At 44.3% G+C, this 19,578-nt stretch overlaps 1 protein-coding gene across 17 annotated transcripts in view; it reads left to right on the forward strand.

Moving 5' to 3' along the window:
- LOC6608363 (trichohyalin) overlaps positions 1–19,578 on the forward strand; it is a 37,751-nt gene that overhangs the window by 4,719 nt on the left and 13,454 nt on the right. For 8 of the 17 annotated variants that reach the window (XM_032717033.1, XM_032717043.1, XM_032717029.1 and 5 more), the window contains 6 exons: positions 1,506–1,622; positions 1,828–2,261; positions 2,404–2,650; positions 2,717–2,772; positions 18,898–18,987; positions 19,047–19,292. In XM_032717033.1, coding sequence (XP_032572924.1) covers positions 1,506–1,622; positions 1,828–2,261; positions 2,404–2,650; positions 2,717–2,772; positions 18,898–18,987; positions 19,047–19,292 — 1,190 coding nt within the window. Of the gene's footprint in view, positions 1–552; positions 799–1,505; positions 1,623–1,827; positions 2,262–2,403; positions 2,651–2,716; positions 2,773–8,966; positions 9,191–14,558; positions 15,915–18,897; positions 18,988–19,046; positions 19,293–19,578 lie in introns of those variants that run through there. The other 9 variants (XM_032717031.1, XM_032717037.1, XM_032717034.1 and 6 more) reach the window with 6 other exon arrangements.

Below are 19,578 nucleotides of genomic sequence, written 5' to 3' on the forward strand. Positions count from 1 at the left end.
ATCAAATTTGTTTGTGCGAGAGCCCTGCGAACATTGATTATTTTCCATTACGATTACGATCAATTGGCTTTGCTTTCACCGATCTAGAAAGTACTAACCCTTTCTGCAGACCTAACGCAGATGTCATTACAAATTCCAAATTCCAAAATTCCAAATTCGATTCGCCAAAATTCATTATGCAAAATTAACGCTTATGTTTGGAGATTTGTATATCGCTCGCTAGCTCTCTAGTTGTTAACGCCATATATAACTATTTTCATTTCGTACTATTTGTAGTCGACTCAACTAATGCAATTTCTAACTAAAGTCTATTATTTCTGTCTAACATCACACGCATGCGCATGGTACATAAATTTGATTTCATTTCATTTCACTTGATTCGATTTTCATTTATTTCGTATTCCGTTTCGCTTCACTCATCCTGCGAATCTCAACCGATTTTCATTTCAATTAACCCACACAAACGGCACTCGACACACTCCACCACCGACACACTCCAAACACATGCAAATTGAATTCCACGCGGGGATTGGATGGGTATTTTCCGTGAAGCAGCTGCCGCTGCCGGGAAATTGCATTAGAACCGGGCAACCGAACGGGACAACAGCACTGGGAAATGGCCCACAGCTCAGCCGTTAGACGCTAGAAGAACCACTGCGGAAAAGTGCACCTTGGAAAATATCACCACCAACTGTAGTAACACTGCAACCGAAACTCAACAGAATCTGTATCTGAATCTGAAACTTTGCCCGGAGCCGCGCGTTTGATATCAAAGCCTCAAACTGGATTACAATTATGGTTAGCTAAACTGTTTTGCACTTGAACGGGGTCAGCACTTGATTACGCCAGCTAATTAGCATTTGGCCGCCATTGCGGGGGGCTTGAATAAACCATTTATGAGTCGAACCCCGAACACTGAGTAGTGAGTAGTGAACAGTGGCGGACAAGGACGTTGGCGGAACCGCAAATTTAGTTTCGTGCTCTGACGTGCAAAATGATTTCGTGCCGGGCCAAACTTAGTTTATGACCCTCGACGGTGGGCTGATATATGAAATATGAACGAGGCACCAGGACAAACAGGGTAGCAGACTTACGACCGGCTGTGTGTGTGGGGTGGGGTGTTGTATTGGGGCGGTGAGCAAAGCCAGGACACGACCAACACCGCCTTCGTTTGTTCAATTTTCCTTTTGCTTTTCCTTTTTAGTTACCTGCGTTCCTTGCCACTAACCTAACCTAACCCAACAAAACCAAACCAAAACCCAACTGAAAAATTAGAAAAAAGCAAAGGAAATGAGGCAGAGACTCCACTGCACTAGTTGCCACCTCTAGAAAAAAATCACTCTGTATACTTTTCTTTGGTTGCGTTCCTTTTGTTCTGGTGGCCGAAACGAAAACACGAAACAACCACCTGAACCACCACCAGAGATAAAACCACCACCCGTTCCGCCCGTTCCGTCATCCTCATTTGGTCATCCTCATGAATTCTGTGTGTGTGTGAATTTCAGCAATGGGCAGTCCATACTACCGCGACATGGATGAGCCAACCAGTCCGGCCGGAGCGGGTCACCATCGCAGCCGGAGCGCCAGCAGACCACCGATGGCCCATGCCATGGACTATCCAAGTAATAACCGTCGCAGAATTCTATTGGGGCACAGATCAAGGTTTATATCTTCGAGGTCCATTTGAAAGCATAGAATACAATGAATAGATATAAATATCAAACTGACCTCGAAGTATAAACGTTTTATCCTAAATGTGAAGTTACCCTAACATATGTGAAAACACATGACCCCGACTAAAGCATTCCTCGAACTAATCCCACTTAGGAACCCGCTACCAATCGCTGGATCGCGGCGGACTCGTGGATCCCCACGATCGCGAGTTCATACCCATTCGGGAGCCCCGCGACCGCTCCAGGGACAGATCCCTCGAACGAGGCCTGTACCTAGAGGATGAGCTCTATGGCAGATCGGCGCGCCAGAGCCCCAGCGCCATGGGTGGATACAATACGGGCATGGGCCCCACATCGGATCGAGCTTATTTGGGCGACCTGCAGCACCAGAACACCGACCTACAGCGGGAGCTGGGGAACCTGAAGCGGGAACTGGAGCTGACCAACCAGAAGCTGGGCAGCTCGATGCACAGCATCAAGACCTTCTGGTCGCCTGAGCTCAAGAAGGAGCGGGCTCTGCGCAAGGAGGAGAGCGCCAAGTACAGTCTGATCAACGATCAGTTGAAACTGCTCAGCACGGAGAACCAGGTGAGTGCGAAGATTGTCTGCCAGAACTATATAGTCTTCGACTGGTTAATATTCAATAAACCAGCATAAACTAACTGAATGTACCACAAATGTATAAGCAATATTTATAAATTAAGTATGTTCAAACGATATCCCCCACCAGAAACAAGCCATGTTGGTGCGCCAGCTGGAGGAAGAGCTGCGCCTGCGGATGCGACAGCCCAACCTGGAGATGCAGCAGCAGATGGAGGCGATCTACGCGGAGAACGACCACTTGCAGCGGGAGATCAGCATCCTGCGCGAGACGATCAAGGATCTCGAGTGCCGTGTGGAGACCCAGAAGCAAACACTGATTGCCCGCGACGAGAGTATCAAGAAGCTGCTGGAAATGCTGCAGGCCAAGGGAATGGGTGAGTCCTTGAATGGATTGAGCATTAAAGCATCGTCATACTAATGATATCCTTCTTTGTTGACAGGCAAAGAGGAGGAGCGCCAGATGTTCCAGCAGATGCAGGCCATGGCCCAGAAGCAGGTAAGACCCGATCATATGCTTGGAGCCCCTTGCCAATCTTCACCGGAAACGAGGGACGAGGCCGAGCCCCACTCTCGCTCCCTGACTCTCAGACTACCTTTCTATATGTCTCTGTCAATCTATCTCTCTAATTTTCTTTCGTTCGGCAAACAATGCTCTAGAGAATGATTTCGTACACGGGCAGCCGGGGAGAAAAGGGGAACTTTCATTCTTCCTTTCTCCCCGCCTGGCCTTTCTCTCTGAACACGAAAAACACTTTTTATGCATCTTGAGTTCGATACATTTGATGCAACATCAAAACTTTTACCACTTTTTGTTTAACCCAAGACACACACACGCACACCTTAAGCCTTATATACTCGATATACCTACACTTATACTACATCTTATATATACAAACCGCTTTATAACTGTTACAATATAGTTAAAACATGGAAAAGTAGAGCCTAGAAAATGTTCGCTTTTATGCCAACTAAAGCTTGAGTTGTTCGTAGTGTTTTCACACTTTTTCCCACACACTGTTGATTTTTCATTTCCCACGTGGACACACAGACACACGCCCACAGAGCCTGACACTTTTCATTCAGTTTGCTACATGTTTTGCATATTTTGTACTGTTTTGTTCTTGTTGCCGTTGTCGCTTAATTAATTTGCAACTTTGTGCCGACGCGAATGAGGACAGTGGAGGCAGTCAACATCAATGAACGTCGTTCAAATTAACATTAAGTGCAGTGCACTACCCATACAAGTACCCCGCGCACCTACACCTTCACACATACACATACACTCGCACTCACACTCCCTTTCACACACACACACCATCACGCACACTCCGACAGCAGCTTAGTCATTTCTTTGTTCGCCACCCAATAAAATCTCGATTTTGTTGCACACTTTTCGGCGCCACAATGGAGGCATCTTCGCGTGCCCCATTTATGCATGCAGCAGTAATGCATTGCCAGTTCCAGGAAAAGTGCATTTGCCCCTCCATTGTTGCATTCCATTATTTATCGGCGGGGGCCTGGGCGGAGACGTAATGCCTCCCCCCGGGGAAATCAATCTGAAATAAGTCCGAAGTTGCCGCTGCAGTTGCAGCTTAACTTTCTACCCATCGACCTCCCCAAGGACACGGCAAACAACCAACTGCTTATTACTGATCCGAATTCGTTCCTTTAATTACATGTTTGCCCCGAGCTAAACTCCCACACAAACACACACGGCGTATGCGTAATATTAAGCGCAAACGGAACAAAAGGCAGCCAAGCACACAGAAAATGTAAAGTGGGGGGAAAGGGAAAACAAGGGACTGAAGGAAAATAGGAAAAAGCATTTCCCGAGCCTGGTCAGACAGTTGGGCATATTCCCAGTGGGCAGCATAAATAACCTTGATACAGAAACAAAATCTATTTAAGGACAACAGACGCCGCACAGAGAAGAGGCCAAAGGGAATTAGCTGGACAAATGGAAAATGTTCTTCTCGTTGTCCGATTGGCATTCAAGTATACGAGAAAACACAACTTGATGCTCATTGTGAAGTCATCGAATTACAAACACTTTAAACCCTTCAGCTGTCCGTGCTAATAGATATCGAAAATGTTACAGCTAGCTGCTAGCCAAAAGTCAAAAAGGGCCAGGCTGCAAATTCAAATTTGCATATTATCCAAGTGCTTTGTACACCAATGAATGGCCATAAAAATGACAGATATTAGCCAAGAATGGCCACTACTCTTGACTGAATTCGGAACTTCATATTTTATCTAAGCTCTGCACCGAATCCCCGTGGCGTTTAAGCCATTTGCATGAGCTCAGCATCCTTTTCGGGCCACCATTTCTATGGCATTCCCTGCACAATAAGTATTCGGATGGCCTTTTTTCTGCCATTGCCTTTTTGGCTCATCGCCCACTGACATTTTTCGGGAATCGCATTTCATTTTTTGCGTAGGTCCTTGTACATTTTTTTCCAAGCAAAGGGATTGCAGGTCTTTGCTATATTATATTATACCAATTGAATGGAAGCGCGGAACAGGACAACAATCGCCTTCACCGGCGATTGGCGAGGCTCGAAATTAATTTGTCACTGATAAAGCAAACAAATGGTGGGCGGAAATGCGGCATAGTTACACGGCCGGACAGCAGTAATTAAAAATCAGCCCACAAAACCGGTCTAAAGAAAAGCCACCCACGCCCACATGAGCATACAAAAGAAAACAAATTTCGCCCGCCGCTTCGGTTTTCCCTATTTTTTTTTTTTTTTTTTGTACTTTCTGACAGGCGAGCAATTAAAAGTTGTTGCGTATTCGCCACGTTAACAGGGCCGGAAAAGAGTACAATCGGCTGGCGCAGTTTTTTCGAGGCCACTGCGTTTTACATTTCCTATTTTCGGTAGCGCAGATTCTATTTATTGCAAACTGCAGCTGCCAGCTGCCACCCCTCGGCCCCCTCAGACCCCACTGCCGCCCCCTTTAACCCTCTTTCGGGGTGAAAAACTTTCAATAATTCATCTTGTTTAGCAAGTTGGCCCAAGTTGAGCCGCATTGAATCGACTTTTTCCACTCTGACCGGCCTGACTTTTGGCACTCTTATGTAAGCCGGAGGACCAGGCCGGGCACGCATGTTGGGGCACATCTCGGCTGGAATATGCGAATATATGTACTTAGCTGGGGGGAGGGGTGGTGGCAACACCCCACTTGGTTTTATTGTCTGCTTCTTATGGCCATTTAACCGACGCCACTTTGTCTGCTTGATGCTCAAACTTTCGGCTTACATTTGACCCCAAACCAAGCACTCTGGCACGCTTATACATATATAATATGTACACAAAACTAACAAACTTATGCGATACTCAACCTTCTCACTTTGGCTGAACCCCACAAAAACAACAACCACAACGACTAAAACAACAACAACGAGACAGCTTGATTTGGAGCGTGAAATCAAGAAATTCGCTCAGGAGGAGCAAGGGGTAAGGGTGAGTGTGTGTTTGCTACTCGTAGAAAAAAAACAAAAAATGCTAAATACGATATAAAATAAAAAAAAGAAACGCTTCTGAGCTAAAGACCTTCTTAGGGCCAATCCAACCCGTCTTAACCCCCGACTGCCGATGACCGACGCTTAGCATGCTGCTCAGTATGCCAGACCACACAGATCCATATTCAAATATTCATGTTGTTTGGCTCGCCCTTACTCGGCTTTATGTCCTGTACCCCTAACCTCCCCTCTGCCATCTCGCAACGCCCTGGCAAATTAGAAACTATGCAAAACGATGCCAATGGCTGAATTTTAATTAGCAACCTAAGCCGGGCCCAAAACGGGGTAAACGGGGCTAAAACGGGGATGTCTTACGGGGATTGGCACATGCCGCATCAGGAGCGGACTTAAGTGCGTTGGGGCCGAGCCACAGAGGTGAACTTGATCTGAATTGGGGCAATCCTGGTGGAAGGGATACTTAGAACCGTCTGAATAGTGAATTGAATAGCAAAGCCACTTCGGAGTATCATTGAATTGTAACTTCTTCAATATATTCAAGAGCAATAATTGGGTACTCATATGGCATGAAGGCATAAGACACGTTGCAATAGACCAATTTCAGGAGAATAAATCATAAATTTGGCTGTAAGTGAGGGTATGAACTAATAAACCCCAGGAAGCACTGAAAATTTCGCTGTGTCGTAAATTTAAGGGCTAAAAATGCAGGGCTTTAATTCATGACGGAAAAACCATAAAATACTGCCCGCTCCGTATTAAATTCCCCCCAGCAGAGCCAACCGATTGCGGCAGGCATTTCACTCGCAGGTCACTAAATAAAACTCACACGACACCCGCACACATAAAGTTGCCGACGAAAGAACCAGCCCTGGGTCCTATGCATACGCATAAATAATAATGGGCATGGAGCACGGAAGACGTGGGGGTTACCATGGCGCTACGAGGGAGGGGAGACTGGGTGCTGGGTGCTGGGAGCTCGTTATGGTTGCCAGTGGGCCTCGCTCAACGCTTGATATATTATGCTGCTGGTTGCCGGGACTCTTTGCTTTTGCGGGGGCATAAAATAATTACGCGGCCTACCGCAAAATTCATTTTCCAGTCGCTGAAAAAAAAACCCCTGCAAGTTAAGTGTGTTAAGGAGATACAAATGCATTTAAGAGACAGGTGACGGGGCGGACTTTTCACTCCGAATTATCGATTAGCCCGGCGCAGAGGAATTCAATTTGTGCTGGCATATCCGAAAACAAATGACTGCCTAATGAGTTGCCCACTTAGCATAATAATTGAATGGAAGCTGCCTTAATATGCAAAGTGTTGCCTACTTTTGCGGGCCAGTGCGCCCGGAATGCCATTTGTTGGGGCCATTTGGCATGGCGTCGGAGGCTTATCCGGATAGGGGGCGTGGCAGGTGGCAGAGGTGGGAGCGCCCCCTAGTCAGCTGCTCGAGAAGTGCAGTCCGTGTCGTGCGCAGGCCTTCAGTTGCAGGAAAGGCCGTTTCAACCAGCCGCAGCCAGTGCAGGGTTAAGCTGGCAGCGAGTAGCTGCAGAGCGAGTTCGCCCACTCCCTCCCACCGCCGCCAGCCTCACCCCACTCCACTGCCCTTTGGCAAGCAATCAATATTGCCGCCAGCTTTTGAGCGTAAATGAACGTAAAAGCTCTCGCTCGGCCTGGGAAGCTTTTCTCGTGCCACAGACCACATGACTGGACCTGAGAGCGGAAATGGGGAACACGACTCAATCGGGACGAGAGCCGAATCACAAAAGCTGCGAGGATGAGTGAAGAGCTTAGTGCCGAGAGCCGATTGACTGCGAAATAAATACTCAAAGCTAAACGCATCATGATGTATGATGTTCTCGCCTAGATTCGAGTTTGAAGGGAAACGGGGCAAGTGCCGATCGCAAATGTTCAAGTGCAAAAGTTAAAAAGATATATTCTACATAGCAGTTTATAAGCTGAAGTCTTATAAATCCTTAGTTACATTTTTATAGATTTAATAGATTTTAAATGGATTGACGTTGCATTTAAAGCTAAATGTCAACATAAATAAGATAAAAACTGAATTGCTAAACATCAGCTTAATATTATTTGAAATGGTTGAACATATAATCTACTGCAAGGAGCATTGATTCGAATGAGTGCCAAAAGTTGAGCCCACAAAGTGCCGAAATCTACGCGGCTCAAATCCCCAAGAACGAGCGACGAGTGAAAGCTGAGCAAACGAGAGTCGAGTGGCCAAGCAACGGTGCGGATGAGCGATATGCCGTGCTGCTGAGTGGCCTCGTGGTCGCAAAAGCTCCGCAGGCGCGAACAGTTGTACACGCAACGCTCCAGCCGTCGAGCCGAGATACGGAATTAAAAAAGGAACTGATTTAGAATCGAACAGAGCGCGTCGCGAATCGCACAGAAGAAATAAAGTTTTGGCACAGTCAAATGGCAAAAAAAATTGGGCAGTGGGCAGCGAGCCAAAGCCAAGTGAATTAGGATTGTGCTAGGATACGAAAAATCCACACGAACCCCAATATCATCCGTATAGAAACGCGACAGAAGATCCCACTCGTGGCGCGAACGCGTGTGCTGTGCAGGAAGGAAAAAAAGAGAATATTCAAATGAAAATTCCATTCCTTGACCGCAAAAGGATGTAGATAAAGAGGAATGTCGAGCATTTCATTATTGTGCCTTTACCTGTAAATGTCAGTGTCTGTGTGAAAATAATAGCTTAAATCGAGAGTGCCAGTGCAATTTTTCAAATACTGCATCCCCATCGTTCAGCAGCTGAAGGAAAAGCAGTAGGAAAATCAGCAGGAAAAGCAGCAGCAGCAGAGAAGCAGAAAAGCAGAGCAGCAGTAGCAGCATAAAATCAATAATTTTTGCTTAAGCAGCCGCAGCAGCCAAAAAAAATCTTTCGCAGCAAACATTAACTAGCAACAACACCGAAAGGACAGCGAGAAAAACAACAACAATTTCTTTTTATAGCTCCTCGTCCTGTCTGTGTGGCAGTGTGCGTGTGCGTGTACGTGTACGTGTCCCTTCTCCTGGTGAGAATGTGTGCGTGCGTATGGTGGGCCAGAAGGTTACACTCACACTCCCATTCGCGTTTGCATTAAGCAGACAGCGCTAAGAATCAGGAAGCAGCGCCAAGAAAATACAAGTTTTCCCAGAACAGCGGAACAGGGGAGAAGTGAAGAGTGAAAAGTAAAAAGTAACGGGGAAGCAGCAGTCTATTATTGTATTACAATAACACACACCTGCGCACAGCAACGGCAGCCAGCTCAAATTACATAAATAGCAGCTAGGCAGCACTAAGCCCAAGTACAACGAACTGCAACACTGCAATACTGCAACCCTGCAACATTGCGATTGCAGCAACATTAGCACTTAAAGACCCAGGCGAGAGACCCAGAAACCTATGGACAATGCCTATGTCTACTACAAGGTATTGTACCGCCCACTGCTTCCACCGGAAACAGTCACCCCATCCAGTCAGTCAGTCAGACAACTGCGGCAACTGAAATCCACGAAAACCAACAGCGAATCATCATCCAGTCATCAAATCAGCTCAGCTCGAAATGTCATTACTCATCATTCAGCACACAAGAACAATAACAAGAACAGAACAGAACCATCGACTCCATTCAAAAGTCAATCAGCCAAAAGGCAGCTCGCATAACAAACCAACCAAACCGACGAAATGCATCTAACCAAAATGTCTGTGGGCGAGAATTCCAAGGGTGGCGATGGTACACAGGGTGTAGTGTAAATCAAAACGATGGCTAACCCATCAATGGGGCGCTGCAGTAGGCGCTGCAAGGCACCCAGACACCGAAAGCCATTTAAATGTCCTGTCGAGGCGTAACATGAGCAACTCCATGAGCAAAAGGGGCGGGGTGGCGAGGTTGAAGGATGGGCGGCAGGAGGAAGGAGACACGAAGAGAGAGAGGGAACGGACATAAAAACTTCCTGCAAAAGAAAGAACGGTTTCGGTTTCGGTTTCGAATTTTGACCGTATAAATTAAGGATATATCGGCACTTAGAGGCGGGGCTCTAAATACAAATTGGCTGGTATTAAAGATTTTTTTTATCCACGATGACCCAGAAATGTATTCAACCAAAGATGTTTGGTATCAGCTCTATACGAAATGAATCAAATGCTTTTATCTTTATCAAAAGTAAGATTATATCCATTGGTTTTAAAAATACGTCGTCAAGAAAATGACTATAAAAAGAATGTAGAATATTGGGGGAAACTATCGTAGAGAAACTAAAAATAACTAAATTAAGAGCGACTAAGTGTACTTGAGTGTTTTTCTCTGTGCTTGCAACTAGCACGCAAAACAAACAAAACTGGTTAAACTTCTTTAGTTTAGCCTGTCCTTTTGTGGCCTCGAGTTGCAAATTAAATTCACACACACAGTGGCACATATCAGCGCACTCACACACACCAGGACACTTTCGGGCTAACACAGACACACACTAATACTGGCTAAAATGGGGAAGGCGCATTGCCTGCTTTTCTGCGTAATTAGTGAAATTCGGCAACAGGGCGAACTTGCAGAAAAGTGCAAGAAGCATATACTCGTGCACAGCCATGCAACCTTAACACCCCTTTCGCCTTAACCCTTCGGCATCCACGCTCATTAACAGAAAAGCCTAGCCCACCGAAATTCTAAAAAATGAGAGCCGACAGGGATGCACTTCATAAATGTCACTTGAAATACATTTCCATCAGGCACGTGCGTGGAGGCGAGCGATGGGACAGGACAACTGACAATGGGTTAAGGTGGGGGACTCTGAGGGACGATGGGTAGTGAATGGCAGACAGGACACAATAGGGAAAGGGACTCTGTCTGGCCTTGCTCACAAAAAACACGGGCACAAACGAAACGAAACGTGAACGTGATGATTTGTCATGATTAACGCCAGGAAAAGGGGATCCCCATTGAAAAGCGGGACATCCCCTCCGACCGCTTTAATGTTTTGCATTCCCTTTGTTTGTCCTGCGTGATGTGATGTGCCCACATGTCAATGTCGTGGGGGTACAGTCTCTCTCTTCCTCTTCCCCTCTCTGTCTCTCTCTCTATCTCTCTCCCTCTTTCTGGCTTTATCCTTCTGCCTCACGAAGTCATTAAATTGAAATTGTTCCCCTTGGCTTTCTTTTCAGTTTGCAAGACTCCGTTTTACGGGTTTGTTTTTAATTTTGTGATTTTTGCTGGGCACGCAACAAACGAAAATAGCAACAAAATGGTTGAATAGCCACAAAAAATACACTCTGCTACATGTATTCGGTACTTAACACACTTCCACCCACACACAACCACACATCCACCCACTCGGCTTTTGATTTCGCCTCTTACTTTGGCTTTGTTCTCTCACTCTCTCTCCCTCTCCCTCTCTCTCCCTTTCTATCCATCTCTCTTTCCGTCTTCGTAGCCCCCTCTCTTTCCATTGTAGTCCCACACAAACACACGTGACGTATACGTAACCTTGTAACCAAAATGTTGTTATTTCGGTCCGCCATTTCCATGTGTTTGTGTGTGTGTGTGTGCGTGGGTGAGCAAAAGTTCTTGGCATTATTTTAAGTGTTCTGCTCACCTGCGCTCTCTTTCTCGTATTCCTTCTCTGCCTCGCTCTCTCTCCCTTTCTCTCTTGGCATCATTTTTCAAATTTATACTAATCTTTGTTTTACTACGAGCCTTAAACTATGTAAATGTATGTATTGTGTCTTAATGTTGTTTGTGTAATCGTTTTATTATAGTATATAGTATAGTTTTCTACTCTCGCTTTGTACTTCCGTTTTACTTTGTGACCCCACACACACACCCACATACACACACACTCACACAATGTTTGTTAAACTTTAAACTTAGCATTTTGAACGGAACGCTGATTTTTGAACTCCTTTTTCTTACTGTTCTTACATAATCAAAAAGTAATATATAACATTTAACCAACACACCAAAGAGCAAACCTTAGAAATCAAAGTAAAACATTTATCGCAAATCAGAAAGTAAAACCTCAACTGAATTGATCAGATACGAATTAACAAACCATTAGTGAACTGTGATCTGTTTAGCATACAAGAATAATTCTTTTGTCATTTTATTGCCAAAAGATGCAGATGATTTTTTCACGAAACCTATCGATTGTAATGGCTCCAATAATTGGCTTAATGAACCAAAATTAAATCCACACAAAAACGTCTAAAAACGTAGGCAAGCTGTCTTGAATAATAAATTACCAAATCAAGCGACGCAATTAATGAATTCAAAGTATATATTTGTTTCCAGAATTGATCTTTTTTAATTACATCAAAAACATATATTTTGTTGTTGTTCTAAAAGCGATCACCAAAAAAAAAAAAAAACAAAAAACGATTGAAGAAATGCTATGACAAATATGAAAACAAATTTGTTTACCAAGAATCGAAAAAAACGTATGCAACTATTTACAATATGCTTTTGTAATATTTTCGCACGATACCAAAAAAAATAATATCAACATAAATATAAATAACAAAAAAGGACCAAAGGGAAAGCAATAACAAATTGATTTAAACTTCGAGTAGACGGAAGAAAGGAAGAAAAGATGAAGAAAGCAAATCTTTCATTTACTGACAACTTTTTGACGATAAAATGATAAAACAATTATGACGTGTATATATATCCACAATATGGCTAACAAACATATGAATATATACTCCTACCTCTCTGTTTCTGTCTCTCTTTCTCCCACTCACTCTCTTCCTCTCTCTCTCTGTCTCTCTGTCGCTCTTTATATATATTCGAATATCAGCAAATTCAGTCATATATATATATATATAAATATGTTACTCTTCAGTATGTTGTTTTTGATATTGATTGCGTTATTCCGCTTAAGACAGACCGAGACCCAAAAAAACCCCGATCTTCTGACCCGAAACCCACCGCCCACCAAAAAAAACCCAGATTCCAAGCCCATCTCGAGGCCGAAAGGCCGATAGGCAACAATTGTTGTCGTGTCGTTGCACCTGTCTCACACACATTCACATGTGTCTGTGTGCGCTCGTGTTTGTGTATGATATATTACTTTTTGGTTTTTGTAAATATCGAACGTACCAACTAATCTTACGAACGTTGACCGTATCCACTCGAAATCGAAATCAGAATCGAACTCGAACTCTCACACAACACGCAATGCAACAACTACAACACTCTCTTCATGATGGGTTCCACTCGCACACACACACAAAATACACACACAGTTCCGACCCTCTCTCACCAACACTCCTACACTGAAAGAAATACTCTCTATATGAAAAGAATTAAGAAAAGAAGTGATATTCTGCTCTGTCTGACACGACACACACAACTTGAGTTCTTTTCATCTCTCTATAAGTCTCTTTGTAACCGTCTCTATCTAACTCAATCTCAATCTCTGACTGTCTCTTTCATACACACACTCTCTCTCTCTTTCACTGTCTGTCTAAACAACTATATGAATATATATTTTGTTTGTTTCTCCAACACACCGAACCAAATTATTTAACAAATATACTTTTGCACGTTATTTCTATAATGCATATGAACTATATATTGTTATACGAATATTTATGTTTCTTTTCTGCGTACAAACAAAATACTGAAAGCAAATTGTACAAAACAAAAATAAAACCAAAATACTAAAGTACTCAATTACCCAAAAATATACCTGAGAAATACGAAATCAGAATCCAAGTTGCATTTGTATGCCGCGTCGATCACACGAACCAAGTCAAATACAGCAACAAAAGAGAAGCATCGACACACAGATACATTCACAGATATATTCACCCAGACACACATACAGGGCCACCCATACACGTTCAGTTGCAAAGATACAGGCATCCCACACATAAATAGATACAAAAACCAGCGACATCCTCGTGGCTGTCAACCAAGTGACACACATTTCATGTTGCGCCTCCTCTTCGCCCCCCAAAACCGAAACCACACCCCCTTTTTCAAAGAAACACACTATCACACCGCTCATACACATACACACACAAACACTTACACCTAAGCCCAACCCCCCGCCCTTGTTGAACTTTTTTTGGGTGCCTACAAGAGCCGTTGAAAGCGCCTCAGAACTAACTATATAACTAACCATATAAAGCCAAAAAGTTAACCAATGGAAAAACGAAAAGAGAACCAAACAAAACCAAACAAACAGTACCGAAAAATCATAACTCATAATCAACCAATCTCATTCTATTACAAAACCCTATTGTAAATTAAGCGCAAAAGTGTAAAAAGTCGAACAAAAACGAAACTGAAGAACTTGTAGAAAAACAACAAAAATAATGATAACAAGAACTAAGCAAATAAATCACGTTTCAAATATGGGGCCAGAATAGTTCGTAAGTGTTTCGGGCAAAAATCGCATTCGTTATGTTAAATGTAAGCCAATTCTACTACTATACATATATGTGCAAAACCACCTCAATACATAAATTTATATATGTATGTATATAGATAGATAGCTAATGTTTGTTAAGCCACGATCATGATCAAGAAATCAAGAGCAAAAGCTGCCAGAAGCTGTGTGAGCGATAACGCATCGAAGCCGGAAAGTCGAAACAGATAACAGATAACACCAGACCCAACAACAGACCCAAAAAGAGAGTGCTCTCTAATATTGACACCACAGAATCAGAAACCAGAAACCAGATAACAGATACCAGAAACCAGAAACCAGAAAAACCAACCAACCAACCAAAACCCAACTACCAGTCAGTCAGTCAGTCACAGCAGTTACAGCAACCAACCATTTGAAATCGCCCGTTTCAGATGTACAATAACTACACGGGCGCCAGCGGAAGCAGTCCTCCATTGCCGGACATTATTGGCCAGTACTACGGGCCGGGAAGTCTGGGTCCGGGCCCCCTGTCCTACGGCTCGGGCAATGGTTACGGCCCGCCCGGTTACGATCTGTACGGCCCCTCGACCTCGACGGCAGCTGGTGGATACGGACTGTACGATCCGCAGATCTACGGACCGTGCCAGCAAACCTCGCCCATCCGGAGAAGGCGCTACAGTATTGCCGGCCTGCCCTCGGCCACTATGTACAATGATGTCTACGGCTATCCGGCACCTCCGCTCCAGCAGACCAGCTCCTCGAACATTGTGAATCTGTTGAACGAGGCACACAAGTCGATATCGCGCAGCTCGCAGATACTGAATCTCACGAATCAGGCCCGTCAATTGGGTCAGCTGGTGACCACGCCGCTGGGAGGAGGCGGAGTTGGCATGGGCCTGGGTCGAGTGGTGTCCAGTTACCCCACCCTGCATCCGGGAGACACCTCCCCGCCGTACCTCAACGATAACCTCATGCAGATGTCCACGAGCTTCTCCTCGCAGCCCAACATGTACTTCCAGCCGCAGGCGCAGGTGCAGCAGGTGCTGCCCACCCAGCTGACGGCGGCACAGAGTGCCGCCGCGGCGGCAGCCCGACTGCGTCCGGCCTACTCCGTAACGAATCTGGTGTCCAGCTACCCGACGACGACCGCGGCGGGCTATGGCTGCAAGTACGGGGGCTACGGGAATCCGTACCAGAGCGATCTGGGCTACGGCAATCCCCTGGCCCCCTTCCAGCAGCGTCAGCTGATGGCCCACCAGTCGCTGCACGCCTCCAATCCCGCCATTTCGCAGTACTACCAGAACCAGGGAGCCGCAACCGGAACGGGAGCCTCGGCGGCCGCACTGGCCTACAACCTGCAGCAGCAGTTCGCGGGAACGCAACACTACGGCGGCGGATCGCAGGGACCGCCGCTGGGACACTCGCACATCCAGGCGTCGGTGCAGCAGCAGATGCATCCGCAGTACCAGTACCATGTGCACCAGCATCAGAATCACCTGCAGACGCATCCGCTGGCGGCGCTGGCCAACACGAGCGGTCCGTTCGGAGGGACGCTGGCCAGCAGTGCCAGGGACTATGTGGATGGACTGCATCATGCGGCCCACTCGCACACGCATCCGCATTCGCATCCGCACCACTCCTCGCATCATTCGCATCACACGGCATACCCGCACTCGCATTCGCACCATCAGCAGCAGCAGCCGCATCAAGCCCACCATCACCACCATCTGCCATACTCGAAACTAGACTTAGATTACCCGAAACTGCCGCAAGAGCATAAGCGACAAGTAAGTTTTAAATTTGACGTAGACACGCTATCCCTAGACTCCTAAAGAAACCGAAAAAAAAGAACCGAGAAACCCCCATTCCCCGAAATCTGACGACCCCAACATCGAAAAATCGAAATCGATCATCAATCAGCCTCATTAATCCGCATCAGCATTAGCATCCTATATATATATAACAATCAGAGCGCAAACGAACCCAATTGGAAGGGCTAATCGTCTATAACCGGTCTATATACCGATAAAGATATAGACGGCTGGCCGATCTGCATTTAACGCTTTCCTCTGCATCAACCAGTTTGTCGCGTAGGGAGAAGATAAGACACCAAGTATTATACATACAATATACAACCTATATGATAATAAAGTGGATACTCTTAGAAGATCTAGGCTAAGCTAAGAAAGTTCGCGATGATGTGAATGTGAAGTCGGAGAAGAACTATTGTTTCATGTGCCATTTTAAAGTAGAAACAGTGAAGCGAAAGATGAAGCTACCAAATTCCAATGTTATTCCGAATATTAGTTATACATTTGGACTTACGTTCTTTGCATAGAGCACTCAGGGCATTAAGAAAACCGAAAGCCGAGTTCGGCTGCGAATATTCGTATTGTTGTGGATGTTTTTTTGGAAATTGTAGAACCTTGCTCTTGACTCTCAAAAGTAAAAGACTGTATATAAAACTAAATGAGATTTACTCACACGTAACAACAATTTATATATATACACAGAAGGAGAAATGCGAAATGAAATAACGTTTACTTTAAACTTGTCTCGCCGCCTGTGAAAGTAGCGAGTTTTGCGAGCTGACATAAAACAAAAAATCGTGAATTAAAACAAAAACGAAGCTTGAAATTTATTAAATCAAAACCTATAGAGTAACTCGTACTTAGTATGAAGATTCGACAACTTAGCCAATTGTTAGTGCAGCACAGACACACACTCTATCTAATCTAAGCTTAAGCGAGTAAGTAACGAACCCTTGCATGGACATAGTATTTCCGCGCCATCAAGGACCTCCTATACCTAACCTACTACCAAACTACCTAGCCTAACTAACCAGGACTAGCCTAATCCAATTATAACTTGCTCTCTCGCATTAGTGGGCATAATGTGCATATTTTTGCATAAATAATTTACCTTACTCGACTTTCTTCCGCCTCCTCCGTGCAACACTACGTTTTAAGTGCCCCCAAAGCCTTCCCCAGCAAAAGCAAATGCAAGAGTTATGAACAAACTAGCGTGTGATTAGCAATGAAGGTCAATTATGAACGAAAACATGGAAATTTGTATGTGCAATCTATAACCGAATAGGTGATGTGGGGGATCGAATCGCTTTGGATCGCCTGGTTGAATTAGTTTTTGTGTGTCTGAGACAACATGGAAAAATGAAACGAAGAAGCATTCAAAATGTGTCTATGCGAATACTATACACTGTACTGTATTATTATGTATTCGACTCAACTAGTGTTTGTATTTCGTATTCGAAGAAGCGCTTTAAACACTTAAAAATCGGTAGACATCGATAAGTATACAAAATATATAGAGTGCCATTACCCCAGACCTCTGGCCGACATTTTGTTCAGTTTTGTGCCCCAAATACAACCGAAACTTTTTTATCAAAATTCACAGTGAATGCATGCTAGACTACTTACTACTGATTACTTTTGAATATAGAAACCTTTTAGTCGGACTATCGGTTATAGCGTGCTAACTTGTTTTTTTGTGCTTGAAAATCGAAATTACGCATAGATATTTCTCAAAGAAAGTAAAAATTCTTGTTAAAGTAGTGTTTAAATATATACTAGATGAATTGAAAACGGGGATGTGAGTCTGGAGTTACTTTAATTTTGCCTAGTCGTAGTTCGTAGTTCGAGAACCCCTTAAATATGCAGCAATCGTAAGAAAAACGGAAATTGTGTTCATAGATAAACTTTTTTCAATTGTTTATATACGTATATATACAAATATATGTACATTAAAGAATGTGAGCGTAACCGAAAGATAAAAGCTTATCACTAGCCAATTCGAAAGATAGCACAATGTGCGAGCGTGTGAATAGATAAATAGATACAAAGATACAAAGATACTATCCAATTGCTTTTCCTACTTCTGTTCTTGTTGCTCAGCCAAACTTGATTCTCCTCTTCGACTCAGATTGATTTGTAACCCTTTTCTACAAGACGACGAACAGAACAAGAAACGAGGCATTTGAATATTGATATAAGATATACACATTATACATAACTCTCTATATACTTGTATTGTATTTAAATAATTATGGTTAATATTCTATTATACGCATATACATTTATGATCCCACGGGATGTACTATTTATACAATGATTTAACTGTAAACCTAATTAAGATTGCATTCAGACTTAATTCCGACAAGCAAGAATATTCTCGAAATCTGTTAAACTTAACCTAAGCTGTAAGCATTATAAAATGGAAACTTTTCGAAAGCAAACAATAAAATTACATACGAAAACCGAACGTCGAGCATCGTACGGAAAAGCAGCCAAGCAACCCCACCTACTAGTTCAGAACACCCAACCTTCGATCCCCGAAAGAAAACACCAGACATACACCAAAACAGACCATCCCACTACACGATTATACCGAATAGGACACGCAACGAGGGCGGTTAGGTTAAGGTTAAGTACCAAACCAAACCCGATAACTGGGATTGGGGGCCCAAGACATTACCCATATCCACCAACTCTCATTCTATACAAAGCGTAAGCTCGCTGTCCGCACCTCCAAATCGCTCATATTCACACTCAGTTGCAACAGCAAATGATACTTTGAGACAACAAGCAGACCAAGAACACCAACCACCAAGTATTTGTAGTCCTGGCTAAGGATCAGTCCCCGGCCCAGGCAGCACCATGCGTGGCAACACTCTCTGATCTAATGTTATCTGTACTTGTTCCTTTCCAACCACCCCATAACCACCACCCAAACCCCATCCGAATCGAAATTCAGCTGGACGAATTCCGTCTTGAAATACAGAGAAGGGATCAAGAGATCCTGGCGATGGCGGCCAAAATGAAAACCCTCGAGGAGCAGCACCAGGTAAATTGAAACGCTAGCGCCCAAGTTTTCCGTTTGCACAGTAAAGTAATTCCCGTCAGGACTACCAGCGGCACATAGCGGTGCTCAAGGAGTCGCTATGTGCCAAAGAGGAGCACTACAACATGCTGCAGACGGATGTCGAGGAGATGCGCGCCCGCCTCGAGGAGAAGAACCGCCTCATCGAGAAGAAGACCCAGGGCACCCTGCAGACGGTCCAGGAGCGAAATCGCCTCACCAGCGAGCTTACCGAGCTCAAGGACCACATGGACATCAAGGACCGCAAGATCAGCGTGCTGCAGCGCAAGGTTAGACATCCCATACCCCCATCCTTTCCGCCTTCAGCAACAATTTGATACTAATCTAGTTCTAAAGAGGTACTACAACTAGAAAGATCATTATTCTGCTTAGGTATGGGAGGATTTTGAAATGTTTTTAAGATCCCTGGAAATTATACTTAGTATTTGTTCAACTATTATATGTCGAAGTAGCTCTAAATAATTAAACTGTTTTCTATTTATGTATTCCGTTTACAAAAGTCATAAAAAAGGTGGTCTAAACAAGTATCTATAGTAACATTTGATAGGATCCTTT

This window comes from Drosophila sechellia, chromosome 2R (assembly GCF_004382195.2).
Source record: "Drosophila sechellia strain sech25 chromosome 2R, ASM438219v1, whole genome shotgun sequence".
Taxonomy (NCBI): Eukaryota; Metazoa; Arthropoda; class Insecta; order Diptera; family Drosophilidae; genus Drosophila; species Drosophila sechellia.